General features: G+C 33.5%; 7 protein-coding genes across 10 annotated transcripts in view; 2 read left to right on the top strand and 5 right to left on the bottom strand.

The window, feature by feature from the left end:
* Window positions 1–3,411, bottom strand: part of LOC109600091 (beta-1,3-glucosyltransferase) — an 84,591-nt gene extending 81,180 nt beyond the window's left edge. For 2 of the 4 annotated variants that reach the window (XM_049967059.1, XM_020016169.2), the window contains exon 1: window positions 3,035–3,409. In XM_049967059.1, the coding sequence (XP_049823016.1) occupies window positions 3,035–3,089 (55 nt within the window). In that variant the 5' untranslated portion in view covers window positions 3,090–3,409. Of the gene's footprint in view, window positions 1–3,034 lie in introns of all 4 variants that reach the window. The other 2 variants (XM_049967061.1, XM_049967060.1) reach the window with 2 other exon arrangements.
* Window positions 3,412–4,717: 1,306 nt separating this feature from the next.
* On the bottom strand, window positions 4,718–9,429 carry LOC109600094 (WW domain-binding protein 4). Its single transcript, XM_020016171.2, has 5 exons — window positions 9,300–9,429; window positions 5,757–5,829; window positions 5,265–5,701; window positions 5,052–5,216; window positions 4,718–4,998 (listed from the first exon to the last, which is right to left on the bottom strand). Coding segments are annotated over exons 1-5 (870 nt in total). The 5' UTR covers window positions 9,302–9,429; the 3' UTR covers window positions 4,718–4,805.
* Window positions 7,285–9,284, bottom strand: LOC109600093 (calmodulin-lysine N-methyltransferase). Its single transcript, XM_020016170.2, has 2 exons — window positions 8,942–9,284; window positions 7,285–8,361 (listed from the first exon to the last, which is right to left on the bottom strand). The coding sequence occupies exons 1-2, from the start codon at window positions 9,098–9,100 to the stop codon at window positions 7,531–7,533; spliced, it is 990 nt and encodes a 329-aa protein (XP_019871729.1). The 5' UTR covers window positions 9,101–9,284; the 3' UTR covers window positions 7,285–7,530.
* Window positions 9,430–9,673: 244 nt separating the features above from the next.
* On the bottom strand, window positions 9,674–10,928 carry LOC109600077 (zinc finger and SCAN domain-containing protein 12-like). The gene is made up of 2 exons (XM_020016155.2): window positions 10,685–10,928; window positions 9,674–10,626 (listed from the first exon to the last, which is right to left on the bottom strand). Exons 1-2 carry the CDS (start codon window positions 10,808–10,810, stop codon window positions 9,715–9,717), a joined length of 1,038 nt encoding a protein of 345 aa, XP_019871714.2. The 5' UTR covers window positions 10,811–10,928; the 3' UTR covers window positions 9,674–9,714.
* Window positions 10,929–10,957: 29 nt separating this feature from the next.
* Window positions 10,958–12,176, top strand: LOC109600073 (RPII140-upstream gene protein). Its single transcript, XM_020016151.2, has 5 exons — window positions 10,958–11,168; window positions 11,219–11,384; window positions 11,439–11,527; window positions 11,582–11,715; window positions 11,852–12,176. Exons 1-5 carry the CDS (start codon window positions 11,041–11,043, stop codon window positions 12,097–12,099), a joined length of 765 nt encoding a protein of 254 aa, XP_019871710.2. The 5' UTR covers window positions 10,958–11,040; the 3' UTR covers window positions 12,100–12,176.
* Window positions 12,177–12,256: 80 nt separating this feature from the next.
* LOC109600074 (twinfilin) lies at window positions 12,257–13,921 on the bottom strand. The gene is made up of 7 exons (XM_020016152.2): window positions 13,772–13,921; window positions 13,640–13,717; window positions 13,315–13,589; window positions 13,023–13,260; window positions 12,827–12,970; window positions 12,656–12,774; window positions 12,257–12,597 (listed from the first exon to the last, which is right to left on the bottom strand). Exons 1-7 carry the CDS (start codon window positions 13,794–13,796, stop codon window positions 12,439–12,441), a joined length of 1,038 nt encoding a protein of 345 aa, XP_019871711.1. The 5' UTR covers window positions 13,797–13,921; the 3' UTR covers window positions 12,257–12,438.
* Window positions 13,922–14,081: 160 nt separating this feature from the next.
* LOC109600076 (myoneurin) lies at window positions 14,082–17,497 on the top strand. Its single transcript, XM_020016154.2, has 10 exons — window positions 14,082–14,239; window positions 14,334–14,891; window positions 15,006–15,281; window positions 15,340–15,583; window positions 15,644–15,865; window positions 15,921–16,229; window positions 16,291–16,622; window positions 16,683–16,836; window positions 16,894–17,156; window positions 17,216–17,497. The coding sequence occupies exons 2-10, from the start codon at window positions 14,343–14,345 to the stop codon at window positions 17,345–17,347; spliced, it is 2,481 nt and encodes an 826-aa protein (XP_019871713.2). The 5' UTR covers window positions 14,082–14,239; window positions 14,334–14,342; the 3' UTR covers window positions 17,348–17,497.
* The last annotated feature ends 1,257 nt before the right edge of the window (window positions 17,498–18,754 follow it).

Here is an 18,754-nt window from a genome sequence, read left to right as displayed (position 1 = left end):
AAGCAGATTTCGATGTTAATTAAATATTTAAAAGATTAAAAGTCGAGCGCAATTTAATTGCTGCATTACAAAATCCGTTGCAGCGAAATTAACAAAGCGAGACTGGAACTTTTTCAGCGGTTTAATTTATTAAAGGAGCAGATAAATATATAAAAAGCCGCTTTTAATGGGAGAGGAACGATTCGGAAGTAAGCGGGTCAACATGCTCCCGATCCCGTCCGTTTTTAACGAGTGTCGTAACGTAAAAATAATTGTGAAGCTTCCGAATGATCCGCGAAATTTATTAGTCATAACGTGAAACATGGCCACAAAAAATCTAATTGCCGGCGCAAATTTAAAAGTAGCTGTAATCGAGTTCCTTCATCAGGAAATGTTAATAATAATAAAAGGACAGTTTCCATACATAAAATTGCTGGGGGAATTAATTTGCAATGTAAATAATGCTCAAATGCAGTCTATTTTATGGCTCGCATAAAAATGCATCCAATTAAAACGTTTGAACCAGACAGAAATTTTTAGGAAGTTTACTATCCGAGTCGAAAGTTTTCAAAACATTTTAAATCAGCAAAATTAGTAACAAATATAATATATTTTTAATTATTAAACTGAAAATGTAAAAATCTAATATGCCTTCGGCGGAGGTACATTTAAAAGAATAATTTCAACGCCCGGTGAAAAATTAATCAGAATATGAAACATGGCGAGAAATTCACTTGGCTGGTGCTGAACCTGTTAATTTATGAACATCAGGTAGACAATTTAAAATTTAAAACGGCTTCCGTATTATGTTTAATAAACGCGTTATAAAATATTTGCAGTCTGCATTGTATATGAACTGACTATTTACTAGTATCCATTTTCGAATAAACTGGGTCACGTTCTGCTACAAATTTATTCTCGTGTTTCTTATTGGTATATTTGTGTTTCAGGAACAATAACATTTTATGGTATTTTAATATGATGTCGTTATTGTTTGATTATAGTTAGATAGTCTGTGCGGTGAGGGAGTTTTAAGTTTTTAAGTTTTCATCCGGCAGTTCATGTATCCAGATTAACTCGATTTCCCATTCATATCAGCCCTAATTAAAGTTTTTCCCTTGGCCTATTCAGCATGCAAAGTGTCTAACGTAGACAAGAAAGTTTTCCAGTCGTCGGGAAGTTTGTTAGCAGTTGAACAGGTAAGTAGACAACGTCCGAGGCAGATTATAAAAACGACGTGAGCGGGTTGTTGAAAATGTGTGCCGATATTGAATTTACTGTCCGTACACGGACTGCGACAACTAATGGAGATTAAGGCCGATTGCGGAATTTTTAGGGGGGTGTTAAGTCCGTAAGCCACTTAATGGATCCGATGGATTTTGGTGCAGAATTATGCAGACGGGCGGGGTGGAAAAGCGCAATTAAATTGGAATAACATTGACAGAAGTTCTTTGGTTATTTGGGTCAGGTTTTTGTTCACGTCAAATCAATCGGTTTTTAAACAACACTACGAAATTGGTAATTCAGGAAATAAACTTTCTAAATTTATAACATTTTTTGAGCTCGTTTATAGATATTTTTATATAATTATAAACCAAATATTACCCATATATTTTATAGAAGATTTACAAAATTATCAGGTCTATAGTAAAGTTACACAGGAAGAATGTTTTAAAAATTATTATAATAATTACAAAATTAAGAATACTTAAAGTTGTCAGTAATTTTTTAAGTAACGCTGAAAAATTGGTAATTCAGGAAATAAACTAACTGAATTTATAATATATTTTGGGTTCGTTTTTTAGATATTTTTAAATGATAATATTCCAATTATAATCAAAAGATTTTAAAGAATATTTATGGTTTTATTTATCATTTTATTTGATTTATCAGACATATTTGATTTGTTGAAACTATTAAATATGCATTTATTAATCTGTTTAACTTTAAATATTTTCTAGCAGAAGAAAATAGTGTCGCCTGAAATATCATTTTCAGATTATACATAAAATATTCGGTAAATTATTAACTATTCAGAAGAAATCAATCACTTCTTAAAATATTCATTTATTTTAAAACTTTATTAGAACTTTTATCTAATGCACTAATAATTCACTTATAATTATGAACGTAAAGGAAATTATTAAACGATTTTTCAAAAGAAATTTTCTCAAATCGACGCAGTAAATAAGAAAATTATCAGGTTTCATATTATATCATACGAAAACGTTTGTAGTAAAGTCATACAGAAAAAAGTTAAAATGAATATGGAAGAATATTTTAAAAATTATAATAATTACAAAATTAATTTAGTTTGTGTTGTTTGAGAATACTTAATCTTGTCAGTCAATTTTCAAACAACGCTATAAAATTGGTAATTTGGAAATAAACTAACTAAATTTATATTTTTTGGGCTCGTTTTTTAGATATTTTGAAGTAATAATATTCCAATTATAATCAAAATATTTTGAAGAATATTTATGATTTTATTTACATATTTAGATTTGTTGAAACTATTAAATATGCATTTATTAATCTATTTAGCATTAAATATTTTCTCCAAGAAGAAAATAGAATGTTCCCTGAAATCTCATTTCCTGATTAATCATAAATAATTCGGTGAATTGTTAACTATTCAGAAGAAATCAATAACTTCTTAATATGTCCATTTGTTTTAATATTTTATTACAATTTTTATTTAATATGCTATTAATTAATGGCGTAAAGGAAATTTCTATAAAATTTTTCAAAAGAAATTTAATCAAATCGACACAGTAAATATGAAAATGATCATGATTCAGATTATGTCATACGAAAACGTTTGCTTTAAGTTGTCCAGAAATTAAAAGGAATGTGAAAAAATGTTTTAAAAATTATTATATTGATTACAAAATTACTTTAGTGTATGTTATTTGACACTTCTTAGACTTGTCACACTTTCGTATTTATCGTCTATACTTGCCAAACTTGTGAATCATATAACAAATTAATGGTAATAATGTTACTATGATTTTTTTCATGCATTAAAAGCAACAAAAAAAAATAGTGAACATACCCAATAGCGCCGCGACGCAGGCCACGAACATGAGCACGATACAGAATCGGTGCATGTTCCCGTTGTGGGGGCCGGTTACGAGCGTTCGGCGGCGGCGACGGAACTGGCGCCGGTGCGTCCGAAAACAGTCGCGTTATCAATGGTAAACACGCGCGGACCGACCGCGTGATAAGGCCCTTCAGACGCCTGCGCCACCCCCCAATTTTCTTTCAAAAATTACGGTGGTGCAACGCAAAGCACTTTTTGGCAATATACTTGTACTGGAAAAAGGTTTTGTTGAGAACTGTTAATCTGAAGATGAAAAGATGTTGAAAAAACTCAAACATTAAATTATAATTAAACGTATTTGGAAACGTGAGGCCTTTTTGACGTCTGTCAAATTAATGTTGTTTTTGTGAGATTGCGCCATCTCTTAAGATGTTTGAGTCTTAATACATTGGAGGTTAAAGTCGCCTACTTAACCTAACTTAACCTAACTTGTTACTAACTTGTAATATAAACGAAAAACAGTAAATTAATAATAAGTATAATTCTTGTGAAATCATAGTATACCTTTTATGTTGGGTAAAAATGCGGTTTCACTTTTTCGTCGATGGATTGGATTCTACATTAACGCTGTAAATCACAAAACACCCTTTTGTGAATCTCTTTGAATGTTACTTATGACAAGGAATATAAGTTTGTTATACTCTAGGATGACTAGATCTGCAGGCATTGTACTCATACACTATTGGGAAAAAGAAACACATGGGGCTAATTATTGAATAATTCAGCTAGGATTTTTATTAAATAATCAATAGTATTAAGCTTTTAAAAACTGCTCATCAAAATTTGCGTCATTAAGTTGTTTTATTAAATGTTCCTTTTTTGGTTAAAATATTTAGGGATGATTAATTGAGTATTTTCTTACAGATTGGATAGACTGTAACCAATAATCCCAAGACTTGCCCTAAAACCACATGTTCAGTAAGCTTTTGTGCTTTCTATGTCTTGAAATGAAATTATAAATAAATAATTCACTGTCTTACTGTTTAGTCATTGAATTAATAAATTTTTGATACTTTGCTTAGACAACTGAGGAGAGTACATTGAACTGTTTGACCACTTCAAATTTTTAATAATTTGGTTAAGATTTTTATTAAAAAATTGTATTTTGTGTTTCTCAAAGCTAAGCTTCATGATGAATGAATGAAAATTTACGTCTTTAAAATGTTTTCTTAAATATCCCTTCTTTGGTTAAAACATTTAGAGATGATTAATTGCTTATTTTCTTTTTAATTGGAGAAATGAATGGATGTATTTAAAAATAATCCCAAGAATAGTCATCATAAGATCACTTGTCTAAAAAGCTTCTGATTTAACTCTTCTTGAAGGTCTTGAAATGTGGGATTGTAAACCAAAATTTGTTTTGATATTTCCTACAGTTATTATTTAGTCATTGAATGATCAAAATGAATTCTTGGATACTTTACTTAGACAAGAGAAGAGTCGCAACGTGCATTGTAGGCTTTTCCATGGAGACTATAGGGAACAGTTCCACAGGCTCTGTGGGTAAAGCTTGACCATTTCAATTATTTTCATATTATTAATAATTTAGTAGAAATTTTCTTTATACAATTAGTAGTTTTATATTTTCTGAAACAGAATTATATACTCATCAAAATTTGGATAAAACAATTTAGGTACTTATAAATATTTTTATTATAATGACGACGATGACATTTTTTGAGCTTTATTGCTTTGGGCCTTAATCTAATTATTAACTATTTATCTAATCATCATCCAATCGTTGTCTGACATTCCTCTTCGCACCGCCACCAATCTTCCTTTTCTTAAAACTGACTTCGCCGCCTCCCAAGTCCACAGTTTTCTCCTTAAATTCTTTTTGGACTGGCTCAGGCTCCGCCACAATCGGCACATAATATTCCGACTGTTGCTCTGGCAAATCCAAATCCAGAGGAACCCTATGAGCAACAAATCAATAAGAAAATATAAATCGTTGTACCCTATGACTTACGCTTCTTGAACAGTGTGCCATTTGCCATAGGCGTCTGTTTTAGTTGTGTCTAGTAAAGGTGCATAAACTGGCTCTGGGGCCTCTTCTTTGACTGCCCTTTCTTTCAGTTTTTCCCTTGCCAGTCGCGCCCGTTCCTCATCGTCCTCTTTCTTTTGTTCCTGCAACCTTCAGAAACACTTATCATTAGGAAAACTTGTAATTAACAAATATTACCTTAGCAACCCTTCAATTCGTCTCTGTTTGTCCAACTCTTTTAATTGCTTTGAAACTTCATCAAATTTCTCTTTTTCTTGTTCTTCTATGCTTGCATAACCTTCTTCCGGTTTCTCCCATTTAGTTTCATTCGTTATAACGTTCCAGTAATATACTTGTCCATTTTTCGTTTTTGTTTCTTGCCATGCCTTTTTGCTTCCACTACTGATGGCCAAATTGTCCTTTTCCACCTTCTTATTGATAGCTATGGAAGTCATATCCAGATTATTTTCCACGTCCTTTCGGTATGCGGCGAGGGCTGCAGCCTCCATGGCTTTAATCTGGTTGTCAACCTTATGTAAGCTCTTTTGTGCCTTGGCACTGTTTCTTGTGATGGTATTAAGTCGTTTCTTGACATTTTCTTGATGTCTTCTGCCTTTCTCGTGAAACTCTACACTCTGTAAAAAATCTGGAGTAGCAACAACATTAAATGATTAAAATATTTTTACTTACAGGCCTGTTGTCAGTAATCCAACACTTGCAAAAGTCGCAGTACTTTCTGTCCTGTGATTTCCAATAGTCAGCCCTAAAGACGAAAAGTGAAATGACACCAACATTGCTTTTTATTATTGTTTAATGGTAACAATCCAAGTACAATATGTAGGAACTAACAGGTTATGACTAGTTGAGGAATCCTAATACATATAAACTTTGTTCAAATAGGTAACAAACAAAACAGAATCAAATCTGTCCTGCTTACAGTTAACACAACAATAAAGGAATCAATTTTCCAAACAACCTACCCCAACTACTTTAAACAAGTGACAAGTGGAAGTAAGTCAGGAAAATCGGAACAAAAATATACCTTATTCGTACGTATAATTTGAAATACTGATATAACTTGAAACGTTAAGTTTACAAATTGGTCAATGAAGTTTCTGTCATCAGTCAAAGTGAACTAACTACAATCGCGAAGTAAACGCCTGATAAATTTCTATTCCAACAGCGGTTTAAGTTTAGTACAGTCGTTTTGTTTAGTAACATGAACAAGTATTTATTTAATTAAAGCAGTTTTATCACAAAACAAGTTAGTTTAACCATTCTTTTAACCACGATAGAATAAATCTACTTATGTGCTAAGACAATATCATATAGGTAAGGTATAATACAAGTCAGATCTATGATAAGGGACTCTTGCGATCTGATCCAGATTGATAGGTTGTGAATTAAGTAACTTCGTGTGTGACTGTACTATAAAAATATGTTGAAACTAATGTGCGCTATTGAACTATGCATACAGAACGAACCAGAATTCGCATTGCAATGATAAATAATTGTTCTGGTCAGTTCTGGGAACCTTAAGTATATCTATAAAGGTGCTCTTGGGGTGAGTCGTGGGTAATTTGCGCGTTGCCTAAATTGGTCGTTTTTTAACATTAAATTATTGCTGATATTAGAATCTGGACATGGCTTTGTTGTCGACTCAGCCCAAAACCACAGAACGGCAGAAATGGAAAGTAAAAATAGTTGCATCTTCTTTTCCCTTCGCTCTCTATTAATATCGACAATTCCTGACCACGCTCTCATAATACACGAGTAGTGACATCACAATAATAAAACAGAAAATCAATTCGAGGAAATTGGTATTATATATCACAGATAAGGTTAATATTCAGACTAGACATAAGGAATACGGTTCCACTACAACATACTACATAATGTTTAACTTGTTTTGTCCGTTGCAAATGTCGGCGACACGATAACTAAAAATAATCAAACGATAAATAAATAAACCGTTCATAATTTGGCCTGTTAACACGGTTCGGAAATTAACTGGGAGTATTAATAGACGCCCATCGACAATACATAAATCACAAGCGTTTTCAATCGCCACACATTCATGTTAAAAATAACAAACAGCTTTAGAACACATAAATTTGCAACTCTTTGTGATTGGGATTCAACGTTTATTTTATTCCAGGCATGTTTGTTGCTGGAAACGTGTAGACTTTGTTTGAAACATCAATGAGAGATTTCAATAAATATTTTAGGAGTTACATATTTATTTATATGAAGTGTTTTTACTGATCCAATTATACAATTTGAAATAGTGAAATATAGCACTGTTAAATGTTATATACTCGATTTATTTTATTGATTGACTAAAGAAATAGGAGTGTTTTTACTGGGTGTGAGTCCATAAATTTCATCGCCGAACGTTTGCACGAACCTAAACCTAAAGCGAAACAAATCGCCAAATAAAAAGTGATACAGGTCTAAGGCCACTTTAAATTTTGGTCACCTCTATCAGTATGGGGTAGTGGATATTATCGTTATAATCACAATTATTTAACAAAGACATGTGTTTCTCCCAGACTACGCTGTTGTAATTCACCACCTTCCTGCATTTAAAGCCACACTTCTGCGACTGCTCGATGAAGCTGTTCAGGGTGCCGCCCCTTTCGGGCGCCATTACCAGCGCAGTACCGGTCTGCGCAAGACATTCCCACATGCAACTAATCAAATCGGCCCGGGCGTCGTCGAAAAACAGACAATCCGCGCAGAGAATCCAGTCGAATTTCTCCGTGTTGCTGTGGGCTCCCCATTTCAACACCTTGCATTGAACCGGACAGGCGAACTCGTTGCAGCCCAACGTGGCCTGCACGTTGTCCACCGAGATCTTGTTGCCGTCCGTGACCAAAACATGCCTTGCCCGTCCGTACTTCGCAATGAACAGTCCGGCCAGACAAGACATGCCGCCGCCCAACTCCAGCACGGACTTGTTCCTGAACAGCGACAGGTTCGAGCAGACGTAGTAGCTGAGCGTCTCTTCGGACGGCCAGATACAAATGTTGCCTGTGTTGTTGAAGCCCATCAGATCCTCGGCGGAGAAGGTGCGGTTGCGATGGCCCACGTGAACGAAACACTCTCGTTCTCCCTCGTCGTCTTGGACGCGCACTTGGTACCTATACCAGGTGCGCTTCGACGCCTCGTTAGAGGCGCGGGGGTCGGATGGTGGTGCGCAGCGTGTCGGCTGCGTCGTCAAAAGCATGAAGGACGATATGCGACGCACCGATATCTCGTCTGTCGGACTGGACGGCTCGCTGCCGCTTGGACTCTTCAAATAGAAACAGACACGGATTTTTTTGGATCGGTTATGGCACGGTGTGGGCTGTTCTTTTTAATGTCGAGTGGGGAAGGTGCAATAATATAATTATAATCGATTCGCACAAACAACGGCGGAATGTGAGTAATTGCCAATTAATTTAGAACAGCCCACCTAATCGAAATATTCCAACTGAACAAACTCAGGTAAACATCCAAATGGGTAGCGCAAGTAACTATGTTGAAAACTGAGAAAAAGGGCCAACTACTGGATTTTTAACTCTTGTTTAAGAATGAAAATTAACATTATAAAAATTCCTTAAACTTTTTGATTGAAATAACATGCCAATAATTCTACAGTTTTTAAAACATCATTTAAACAAAAACTGTGCACACAATTGGGGGCCAATTTATCATTTTCTCATGCTTGGATCTAGACTAAAGTAACAAAAATAAAAAAATAGAGGCTCTTGGGGTATGTTTCATTTGCAACAAAGTGTATGGTGTAACTCTACTGTTTACTACAAACATGCCAAGAGTACATATTTTGTTAAAAAAAATGATGAGTTATTGATTTGGATTAAAACAAGTACCTTCAACGCCTTGGCTAGTATACCCCATCTCCTTCGTGCAACTTTTTTCTTTTCATTGCCACTGGTGAACTTAACGACTTCGTTTAAATCAATGCAATTCGATTTTAATCCGTATATGTCTTTATTTTGGTCCATAGAGTGATCATTATTATTTAACATAGTTTTGCCTGCAAGGCGATTTAAAACACAATTAATTTCGTATTGAGTCCGGCCGTCGCTCCTTCATGCTTTTATACAAGAGTCGTTTCAATATAAACAAGCTATTTAAAAGTTAAGTAACACAATCCGAAAATAAAAATGCACTTTAATACTAATGGCATTGTTTATAAATAATTAAATTTTATAGGTCGTTACTCACATTTTATGTTCCGGGCGATTGGGAGTCTTTTAGCCAAATTGTTTCGTTAAATAATTGTTGTTACATTATTTTTAACAAACCAAACTAAATGTATTGAATTTTTATTTTGACAATCGACATGTTTACCAATGTTGCCAACTATAACATATTTTAGTACTACGCGTACTTTTAGGCTTTTTACTTTTCGTCTACTGTAAACAAAAGTATCCACATTTACAATTAAGGAAATTATAAAAGTCCATTATTAATTAAATTTTAATTAGATTGTCAACAGGTTTAATCTCTCCATTCATATGTGTATTAAAAACCAAGATAAGCAACGAAATTTTATTTATTTGGGTTTAAGGATTTGTAACATTATAAATAAGTAAATATTAAATAAAAAATGTTATTTTATTATAATATATACATTATTTTACATATTTATAACTGGTTCCGTTATACTATTTTCTTGGACCTTTGTCCCATGATGCTTAAGTTGATGCTTTTGTAAATTTGAGAGTGTGGTATATTCCTTTTTACAAATACATATAAACTTTTGAGTCCCTGAACCATGTTTAGTGGCAAAGTGCCTGGTTAAACTAGATTTGTCTTTGTAAACCATGTTGCAAATCTGACAAGAATACAATTTATCTCTGACAGGATTGTGCCTCATGATGTGTTTTATTAGTGTGGCTTTCAGTGGGAATGTTAGTTCACATTTGGGACACTTGAAGTTTCTAGTTTTTTCATGCAACAACATGATATGTGTTTTTAATGTACATTTATCATTAAAAGCTTTCCCACACAAATCACATATCATTTCTCTTGGATTTGTGTGAAGTTTTTTGTGTTTTACCAATACTGTACGTCGTTTAAAAGCTTTACCACAAAATGGACAAACATATTTCTTTTGATCAGAATGCACATCATAGTGATCCATTAAGTCAGACTTCCTCTTAAACTTGCCACCACATATTTCACAAATATTTGCTGGCTTATATGACTGTCTAGGTTCAACATCAATGTCTGGCTTAATTACAATTATTTCAGCGTCATCTGATTCCTCAGCATCATCTAGTTTTGGTTCAGGCTGTTGTTCCAAACTCTCGTCCAATCCTGAGATATTTCCACTAGGTGAGTCAACATTTTCTACTTCTTCAACAACCTTTTCCTGTGCCAATTCTTTATTTTCTTCATTCACAGTAATCTCTATCTTTGTATCAATGGTAATGGAGCTCATATACTGCTGGTTCTCCAAATAGGCAACCCTGAGATTGTAAAACTCTATAATGGTAGTGCTGCATTTCTCGCAAACAAGTCTGGATCCACCGTCATCTTGGGCGACCTAAATAAAATTCAAATTTGGCGCCAATGTATTGTGTATACGCACACGTACCACCTACCTTCAGATCGACGCTGTTCAAAATCTCGCAGAGCGATATTCCCTGATCGAATTCCGCATACAGATCCAGCATGGTCTCTTCCCAACTTAAACACAAACGACATCGCGTTGCGAAGTCTATTTCCATTTGTTTTTGTTGCTTTATACACTATTTGACACATGGACAGACAGATGTAGAATGTACGCTGCACGTATGCCAACTTACAATAATTATACCTATATTTGATACAGGTATACCGTAGATCATCTACGGTAGATGTAGTTACAATGTATAGGCGGGTAGTTTCAATGTAACGAGATGTCACATTTCTAGGTTATATAACCTTTCATTATTGGAAAATTTAAAATAAATTCAAAATGCTTCCAATCAATCCATTTAGTAGCGATGCAGTTCAAAAGGAAACATTAACCGAACAAAAAGTCGAATCGTACGACATAAAAGGTGTCAGCGGTTGGGCGGGTGTAAAACGAATATTTGAAGTGGAGTATGTAAAAATAAACTCGATTAAAAACCTTTTTAATGTTTAATTTTTAGTGAGTTTAATAACATAAGTCCTGAGGCTAATTCGGTTTTACAAGTGGCAGCTATGAGCACATTTGTAGGGGCGATCTATGGTGGTATTATGAGTAGCAAAACTGCATACATTGATTTTATGCAAAACAATCAAGCCACAGCTTTCAAGGATCATTTGGACGCAAAGGTAAACTTTTCTCTTACATTTCTAGAATGTATATGAATTTTTGTAATTTTTTAGAAAAAGTTACAAGATAAAGTGACACTAAGCTTTGGAAAGGGGGCTTTTAAATGGGGTTGGAGGTTGACACTGTTTACCAGCACCTTTGTGTAAGTTTTCAGAAATAAGAAAATTAAAATCCTTATTGCAATTTACTTTTGTAGAGGAGTTTCAAATTTGGTATCAGCATACAGAGGTAAATCTGGAATTTTAGAGTATGTTGCAGGAGGAGGTGTCTCAGGTTTCCTGTACAAATTTAATATGGGACCCAGAGGATGGGTTGTTGGTAGTTTATTAGGTAACAAACACTTTTTATATGTAATTTTATTTTTATAATATTTATGTCAAATTTCTCTTTTTTGTCACTGTTTATCATGTCTATAAATGGAAAATTTTATTGTTTATTTAAGTTAAATAATTATTTATGAATTTAGGTTCTTCTCTTGGACTAGTTTGTGGTTGTTTAACACAAGGCATCTTAAAATTATCTGGAATGTCAATGGAGGAAGCAAGATATTGGCAATATCATTGGAAACAAGGCAAAACAGAATATTGGAAAAAGGGAGTGAAAGAATACATGGAGAAAGATGAATTTGCAGTAATAAAATTACACAATCTCGAAATCGGCGAAGAAGGAAAAAATATTGAAAATCTTGACAAAGAGACAAAGAAAAAAAGTTGATTAATTAGATTATTTATTAATATTTTAATGTGATATGAATATTGTTGTACAATAAATGGTTGATTTAATATAATTTACCGATTTTACCCAAATTATTTATCAGTTAAACATTTTTATAACAGGGTAAAAATTAAAACAAAAATAAAAATAAAGTATATCCTTGTAAATATTAATATATTATGTAAAATATATATAGCCTGTATAAAAATATAATTAAACACCAATAATAGCAAGAAAGACGTCGAAAATTGAGCGTAAAAACATTCTAATAATACTACCAATAATTTGAATACAAAACAACCTTATTAAAGCAAGTAACAAATTTTCAATTGGCCGAATTTACAATTCGCCTCCTGCTTGAGGCCTTGTCATTCGTTTCGGTCCCCTGTTTGGCGGACCTTTTGGTTTGGCAAATTTCGGGCGGTGTAAACTGTTTGTTGGGTGGATTTCATCATACAGAAACTGTTCTGTCAGTTCTGATCCAGAATCAATCTCCAACTAAAACATTAATAATTTATGATAAATGTTAAAAATTATATTAAATTCGTCTGTTCACCTTTTTCACTATTTCTATCCCCAAGTTTTGGATGGTGTCAGTCAATGGGTTTTTACAACTAGAGTACAACATTCTCTCTTTGATTGGGCAACTATATCCAGGCATAGAATAAATAAACACTGAAACAAATTTGTGCAATAAATAAATCTTTAGATAATATAATAAACCTACCAATGTTCTCCATATAATCACCTTCATGGGTGTGTTTGAATTTATACAAGTGGTACCTGCCACTGTCTGTAGGAACTTTACTGGGCAATTTGTCTAATGATATATTCTCAGCAGAAACCAAATGAATTTTTTCCTCTTCAATATCTAAAACAAACAATTTATAATCCACATTTCACATCACAAGAACCACTAATACCAATTCTAAACTGAACATAATCATATGATCCTCTGGCCATGTCTTTTATGGCTTGTTGGGCAGCTTCAGAAATAGGAAAAGCAACACCACCTATAGTTTGTTGTTTACTATCCACACTGTAATTAGTATTGACCTCAGTCTTTTTAATTTCATTCAACTCCTCCTCCCTCATTGACAAAGGTGCTGGGGCTGCTGAGGCAGTTTTATACTTATTGTAACCATTTAAAGTCACATCACTCTAAAAATTTACGAATTAATACAGACTTGACAAGCAATTTAAGAGGAATAATACCACAACTGTTCCATGTAATTCCTCCTTGATTTGGGAGGATCCAAATTCGAGTTTGAGTGTGGCTTTCGTGGAAGCATACAACATTTTTTGGCGCACACTTGCAGTGTCTGGTACCCAACTAATAAACAACCATTCATAACCCTGTGCATTTTTAGTATCAAGCCTGTAGAGGATGTAACATGGGACATTTTCCTCAACCAACGGTACTAACAGCTTGTCATAGTCTTTTTCCCAGCTGTGCTTCACATCTTTGTGGTCTGATAGTGTTAGTTGTTCTACAATTAATTTGTTATTGACACAAACTGTCAGTTTATGTTATAATTACCGTTTTCAATAGAAATTTTGATTAGCCTGATTTTTCCATCTCTGCATTTGCCAAAGAATTTTTTGAGCTCCTCATTTGCTAAAAACGGAATTTGAGGATGAAATCAGTTAAAATGGGTAATGAAAGGTTTACCTCTAATCCCTGTTTGGTGGGACATAATGAACCTGTAATATTATTCTTGAATCCTAATAAGCAGATCTACGAATACAAATTTATCACCGCCCACGTTTATTGAAATTTTGGCAACACTGAGCCTCACTGTAAATTATGAGAGATTTGATTAATTTTTGTTAAATTAATGTTTAATGACTTTGTTATAAAAGTGACTCATAATCATTCAATTTTATTGAATACAACTTAAATAACAAAATATAAGACAAGCTAAAAATTGTTAAGGTAACATATGTAAACATTGGCAACATTTGTTGTCAAACATTGTTGTGGCTGAACTGTGCAATTCGATTTTTATTTTATGTCCCATTAAAATGAGCTGAAATAATTAGTAAATCCCAACAATTCTTGGACACAATAGAAATATGTGACTGAAAATGGAACAACCCATTCCAATTAGATTTTTACAAGTGAAATAGTCCCAAAAAGGTATGTTTTCATTGAAAAATCATGTTATTCCTATGATGTTTATTATGTATGATATAGGACAAGTACCATTATCCTTAAAATCGTATGGTTTTAGGTTTCCGCGATGGATGATAACAACACAATGACGTTTCATTCAGTTGAATTATCATCATCCATGTTTCAGAAACTGTATGAACAGAAAAAGTCTAATAGATTTTGTGACCTAACACTGTATGTAAATAACAAGATTATAAAAGCTCACCGTAACGTTCTAGCATGTAGTTCACCATATTTTGATTCCATACTTAAGCATCACAAAGTTATTAGAGAACAATTGTCTGTAACTTGTTTAGATAGTGAAATATTCAACACAATACTCAATTATATGTACACTGGTGAAATAACCATTGAACATACCAATGTAGAAGAATTACTGAAGCTAGCTGATCATTTTATATTAACCAAAGTTATAGAGTACTGCATAGAATTTTTGGGTACTAAACTGAACCTAGAGAATTGTTTGTTTACATACTTCCTGACACAGAGGTTTAAATTGAAACATTTAGGTAATATTGTAGAAAATTGGATTGTTAGTCATATTGATGAGATATGCAAGGGTGAGGAAATTGTCAATTTGAGTCCCAATGAACTGCAGGAATTTTTTAAGAATAAGGTGAGTAACTATTTCTTAGTTTATCTAAATTGGTGATTGTAATAATTTAAAGAGATACTATTTTTTATCAATTTTTACATCTTTACAAAAATAATATAACAATATATTTTGCAGAGTTTTGTGCTTACCACATCCAAATCTCTGTCTGTTTTATCACAATGGGTGTTAATGGATGTGGAAAAGCGAGAAAAGGACTTTGACAGGCTAATTAAATGTTTTCCTACCAATAATCTTGAACCAGCTGAAGTTTTTAAACACCTGGATACAAACATTCTTTACACAAAAAGTGAATTGTGTTTGTATAGGTTCTTAGATTATTTGGTTGTAAACAACTGGATGTTGTCCAATTTTAAAACCAGATATGATGTTTTACAAGTAAAATATGGACAGGTAAGAACTTTATAAATAAAATTCTATTTTATTATTTTATACTAAAATTGCATTTTAGATGGCATCAACACCAGTTAAAGACCATGAAGTCAAGTTTGACAAGATTATAGTGACTGAAAAGAATGACTCAAACAGTACTGATAACTATTTTAGTTCTGTAATGGTGAAGGCAAAGCTGAAGAACAGAAAACAACTGATATTAAAAAGACTGATGCTGTTTGGTTTGAAACCCAGCTTGCGAATGGCGGCCTTAAAAATGTTAACATGTAAGAAGAAAAAAATCAGTCTCACTGATGAAGAAGGTGAATAACTTCAGCCATTGTTACATGAATACTTATATAATATATGTAATATATTTTCAGTTGAAGAAGAACCTGAAGAGAAAGAGAGGGAGAGTGTCAAATGTCCAATTTGTTTTACAACTATTAATGATAGTTTATTGTTGGAGCAACATTTGGCCTTAAGTCATGCAAAAGACGTAACTTATAAGTGTGGAATTTGCTCTTTCGTTTGTCAGTATCATGGTGATTATTTGAATCACATGAAAACACATTTTACTGGGCCACCCTTCAAATGTGACTATTGTATGTTTTAAGATTGAGTTAGTTTTAATTGATGTATTAAAAATTATATTTCCAGGCGACTACACATCTGATCAAATCGGTAAACTAATCTCGCACCGCGCTCAACATTTGGAGGAGTCAATTTTTCAGTGCACATTTTGCTCGTTCAAATGTCGCATAAAACAAAACTACGAAGCCCACGTTAAAATCCACAGTCCCGAAAAGGCCTTTAAATGTGAACACTGCACCAAATCCTTTAGACTCAAGCAGAACCTCGAATCTCACCTACTCTCCCACACTTCCGAGAAGAATCTCACGTGCGACTCGTGTGGTTTTCACACTAAGTACCTAAGCCACATGATTGCACACAAAAGAATCCACGCTGGTAAGACCAATCAGTAGGTAATTCGATCCTCTGGTTGATGTGACATTTTAATGTTTTCTAGCGGACCGATACCGTTGTTCTTACCCCCACTGTCAGTACACAACATCGAAAAAGAATCAACTGGCGAGCCACGCGAAAAGCCACAACGGGGTGCGACCCCACACCTGCGGAGTTTGCGGTCGTGGGTTCATGGAGAAGTCACACCTGGTGCGCCACGAAAGGATCCATCTGGAGGAGAAGCCGTTCAAGTGTTCGAACTGCGACTACGCTAGTTCGAGGCGTGACAAATTAAAGGAGCATTTCACTAGACATCACGGGGAGAACGCCTCGGCGAAGGTGCCGTACAAAGCGAGGCCGTTGCGTAACAACAACAGCTCCAGACCCAAGTCACAAGTATATGATTTTTATTTGTATTTGTGAAAGTACTGATGATTTTTTTGTTGTTTCACGCAGAGTAACCAGGAAACGACAACAACGACAAACAGTTCTAATAATATAAACTTCACACAAACCAACAGCACGACCAGTGCCCCAGTTACACAGCCCATAGGTAGTGAAATCCAGGACTTGATTATGCACCACCAGAACCACTCGATCTCGAGCGCAGGTATGAATTGTTTTTGCAGTTCCGTTCTTTAGTTTTGAACTATGTAAATTTTTACAGCAAGTAATTTAACAGCAATCAATTCCAACTATCATCATTTCGGAGAGTCGGGTGATTTTCACCATCACAACCATGCGCACAACATTCACAACCAGATATTAGCGTCCGGTCACAACCAAAGAAACTCTTCTAGTCAACATCACAACAACAATATAGTTAACCATCATATGTTAGCAAGAAGCAACCATTCAACTGCCACTTCTACGGCTGCGGCTGTTGCGGCCGCTATGATGTTGGATCCGCGTTTCCATCATAATTCTAGCGTAAGATATAATAATTTTTTTCTATTTAAATTGAGAAATTAACATAAATATTGATTTAGGTGCCATATCATCCAAGTACCACACCTGTATCGATGGCAATGGCCGCAGTGCAGTCCTCTCAGCAGATCCAGGCGTCTGGACAGCACAGCGATTATCCCCCCAATTTGCAAAACTGCATGACCCTCTTCTAGTCGACAATTCGTGATTGAGTATTATTTTGTGATTTTCTAAGATTTATTGATACTCTATTAGTGTTGTTATTGTTATGTTTTTATTTGTTTTTTCTAATTCAATGGATAATTAATGCACTAAAATTGTAATTAATAAAATATGTGTATTTATTCAGTGTTTTATTTCGTGACCAATTATATAAAATAAAATATTTTTAAAAAAAGTTAAAAGGCACACCTAGTGTGATAGCTTAGCAAGGTGATTATTAGGATTTTTTAAGAAAAACCTGCATTAAATGAAAATATTTAGTAGAGTTATTCGCTAGCTCTCAAGTCACTAAATAAAAAAGGTACTCCACTACTACAGTGATTGGGGCCTTTTTAAACCAGAAAAGATTTCGTTGTTATGAATAGATAAATATCATATTTAGAGCTAATTTGCTATTCCAAGTCCCTATAATTGGACCTTCGCCTTATTCAAAAAACGCCTATTGGGTTGTTGTAATCCTTCTTTGAGATGATCGACCATTTTTCGAGACAGCTCGTTGGCTTAACTGCGTTTATTGCGATACCCTAAATTGCTTATTGTATAAAACTGAAAAAACATGAGCAATGCAATATCCATGGGATCAATCAAAATATTTTCAGGATTATAGCCTGAACAATAACACTGGTAAGCCTCATAGTATACATAACTTTTTCACTGTTGAGTAGCTACTTTTTAGAAGGCTGTAACTTAGAGACTATTTGAGATATTCATTTGAAATTTTAGTATATTATTTTTTGAAGATATAGATTATCCTTTATCCTGAAGCTAAACTTACCTGTGAGTACCAATATTTTTATGTCTAACATAATAAGACTATTTCATCTTCAACAAAGAAAAAGAGAAATTTTGAACGTATTATTTTCAACTAGCATCTTGATTAATATAATATTAAGCATTATAAAATATAAAATACAGTGTGGCCCATTTAAGATGGAACACATTCCTCGGTTGTATTATACAGTGATGATCTTAATTATATCAATTTACGAAATTTATCTTGTGTGTTTTTCATTAAATAAATTTTATTTTTATTTTCTCACAAAAATTTACTTTTAAGTAAAAATTTGAAACGATAAAATAAAAAATCAATGAAAACCCGTTCAATTAAAATTAAAATATTTGTGATATTTTATACAAAATAAAAATATTAGCTTTTAGAATAGTGTATTAATATTTTTAGTGATTATTATTAGTTAATTAATTAATAATTTGATAAAAGTTAGTAGAATCTAATAAATAAGAATTTTTATCGATATTATATAGTTATTGAGGAGTTATTGTAAATAAATTTTAATTGGATAATGTTTTTGTAGATATAAATAAATTATGAATTAGTTTTGACTTGAACTGTAAGTTATGATTTAAGCTGAAGAGAAGAA

Source organism: Aethina tumida, chromosome 5 (genome assembly GCF_024364675.1).
Source record: "Aethina tumida isolate Nest 87 chromosome 5, icAetTumi1.1, whole genome shotgun sequence".
Lineage (NCBI taxonomy): Eukaryota > Metazoa > Arthropoda > Insecta > Coleoptera > Nitidulidae > Aethina > Aethina tumida.
The sequence above is the reverse complement of the archived record's forward strand: the minus strand, read 5'-3'. Positions and strand labels throughout refer to the sequence as shown.

What these genes read in the sequence shown, in the direction of transcription:
- LOC109600093 (XM_020016170.2), bottom strand. Translation starts at nt 9,100, where the DNA reads ATGTTAAATAATAATGATCACTCTATGGACCAAAATAAAGACATATAC. An exon ending in TACTAGCCAAGGCGTTGAAG is followed by an intron (nt 8,362 to 8,941) that starts GTACTTGTTTTA and finishes TTCTATTTGAAG; the next exon opens with AGTCCAAGCGGCAGCGAGCC.
- LOC109600094 (XM_020016171.2), bottom strand. An exon ending in GGATTACTGACAACAGGCCT is followed by an intron (nt 5,702 to 5,756) that starts GTAAGTAAAAAT and finishes GATTTTTTACAG; the next exon opens with AGTGTAGAGTTTCACGAGAA. An exon ending in CGAATTGAAGGGTTGCTAAG is followed by an intron (nt 5,217 to 5,264) that starts GTAATATTTGTT and finishes GTGTTTCTGAAG; the next exon opens with GTTGCAGGAACAAAAGAAAG.
- LOC109600077 (XM_020016155.2), bottom strand. Translation starts at nt 10,810, where the DNA reads ATGGAAATAGACTTCGCAACGCGATGTCGTTTGTGTTTAAGTTGGGAA. An exon ending in TGAACAGCGTCGATCTGAAG is followed by an intron (nt 10,627 to 10,684) that starts GTAGGTGGTACG and finishes AATTTTATTTAG; the next exon opens with GTCGCCCAAGATGACGGTGG.
- LOC109600073 (XM_020016151.2), top strand. Translation starts at nt 11,041, where the DNA reads ATGCTTCCAATCAATCCATTTAGTAGCGATGCAGTTCAAAAGGAAACA. An exon ending in AGGATCATTTGGACGCAAAG is followed by an intron (nt 11,385 to 11,438) that starts GTAAACTTTTCT and finishes GTAATTTTTTAG; the next exon opens with AAAAAGTTACAAGATAAAGT. An exon ending in CTGTTTACCAGCACCTTTGT is followed by an intron (nt 11,528 to 11,581) that starts GTAAGTTTTCAG and finishes TTACTTTTGTAG; the next exon opens with AGGAGTTTCAAATTTGGTAT.
- LOC109600074 (XM_020016152.2), bottom strand. Translation starts at nt 13,796, where the DNA reads ATGTCCCACCAAACAGGGATTAGAG. An exon ending in CAAAATTTCTATTGAAAACG is followed by an intron (nt 13,590 to 13,639) that starts GTAATTATAACA and finishes AATTAATTGTAG; the next exon opens with AACAACTAACACTATCAGAC. An exon ending in TTATGTTCAGTTTAGAATTG is followed by an intron (nt 12,971 to 13,022) that starts GTATTAGTGGTT and finishes TGTTTGTTTTAG; the next exon opens with ATATTGAAGAGGAAAAAATT.
- LOC109600076 (XM_020016154.2), top strand. Translation starts at nt 14,343, where the DNA reads ATGGATGATAACAACACAATGACGTTTCATTCAGTTGAATTATCATCA. An exon ending in ACCCTTCAAATGTGACTATT is followed by an intron (nt 15,866 to 15,920) that starts GTATGTTTTAAG and finishes TTATATTTCCAG; the next exon opens with GCGACTACACATCTGATCAA. An exon ending in ACACAAAAGAATCCACGCTG is followed by an intron (nt 16,230 to 16,290) that starts GTAAGACCAATC and finishes AATGTTTTCTAG; the next exon opens with CGGACCGATACCGTTGTTCT.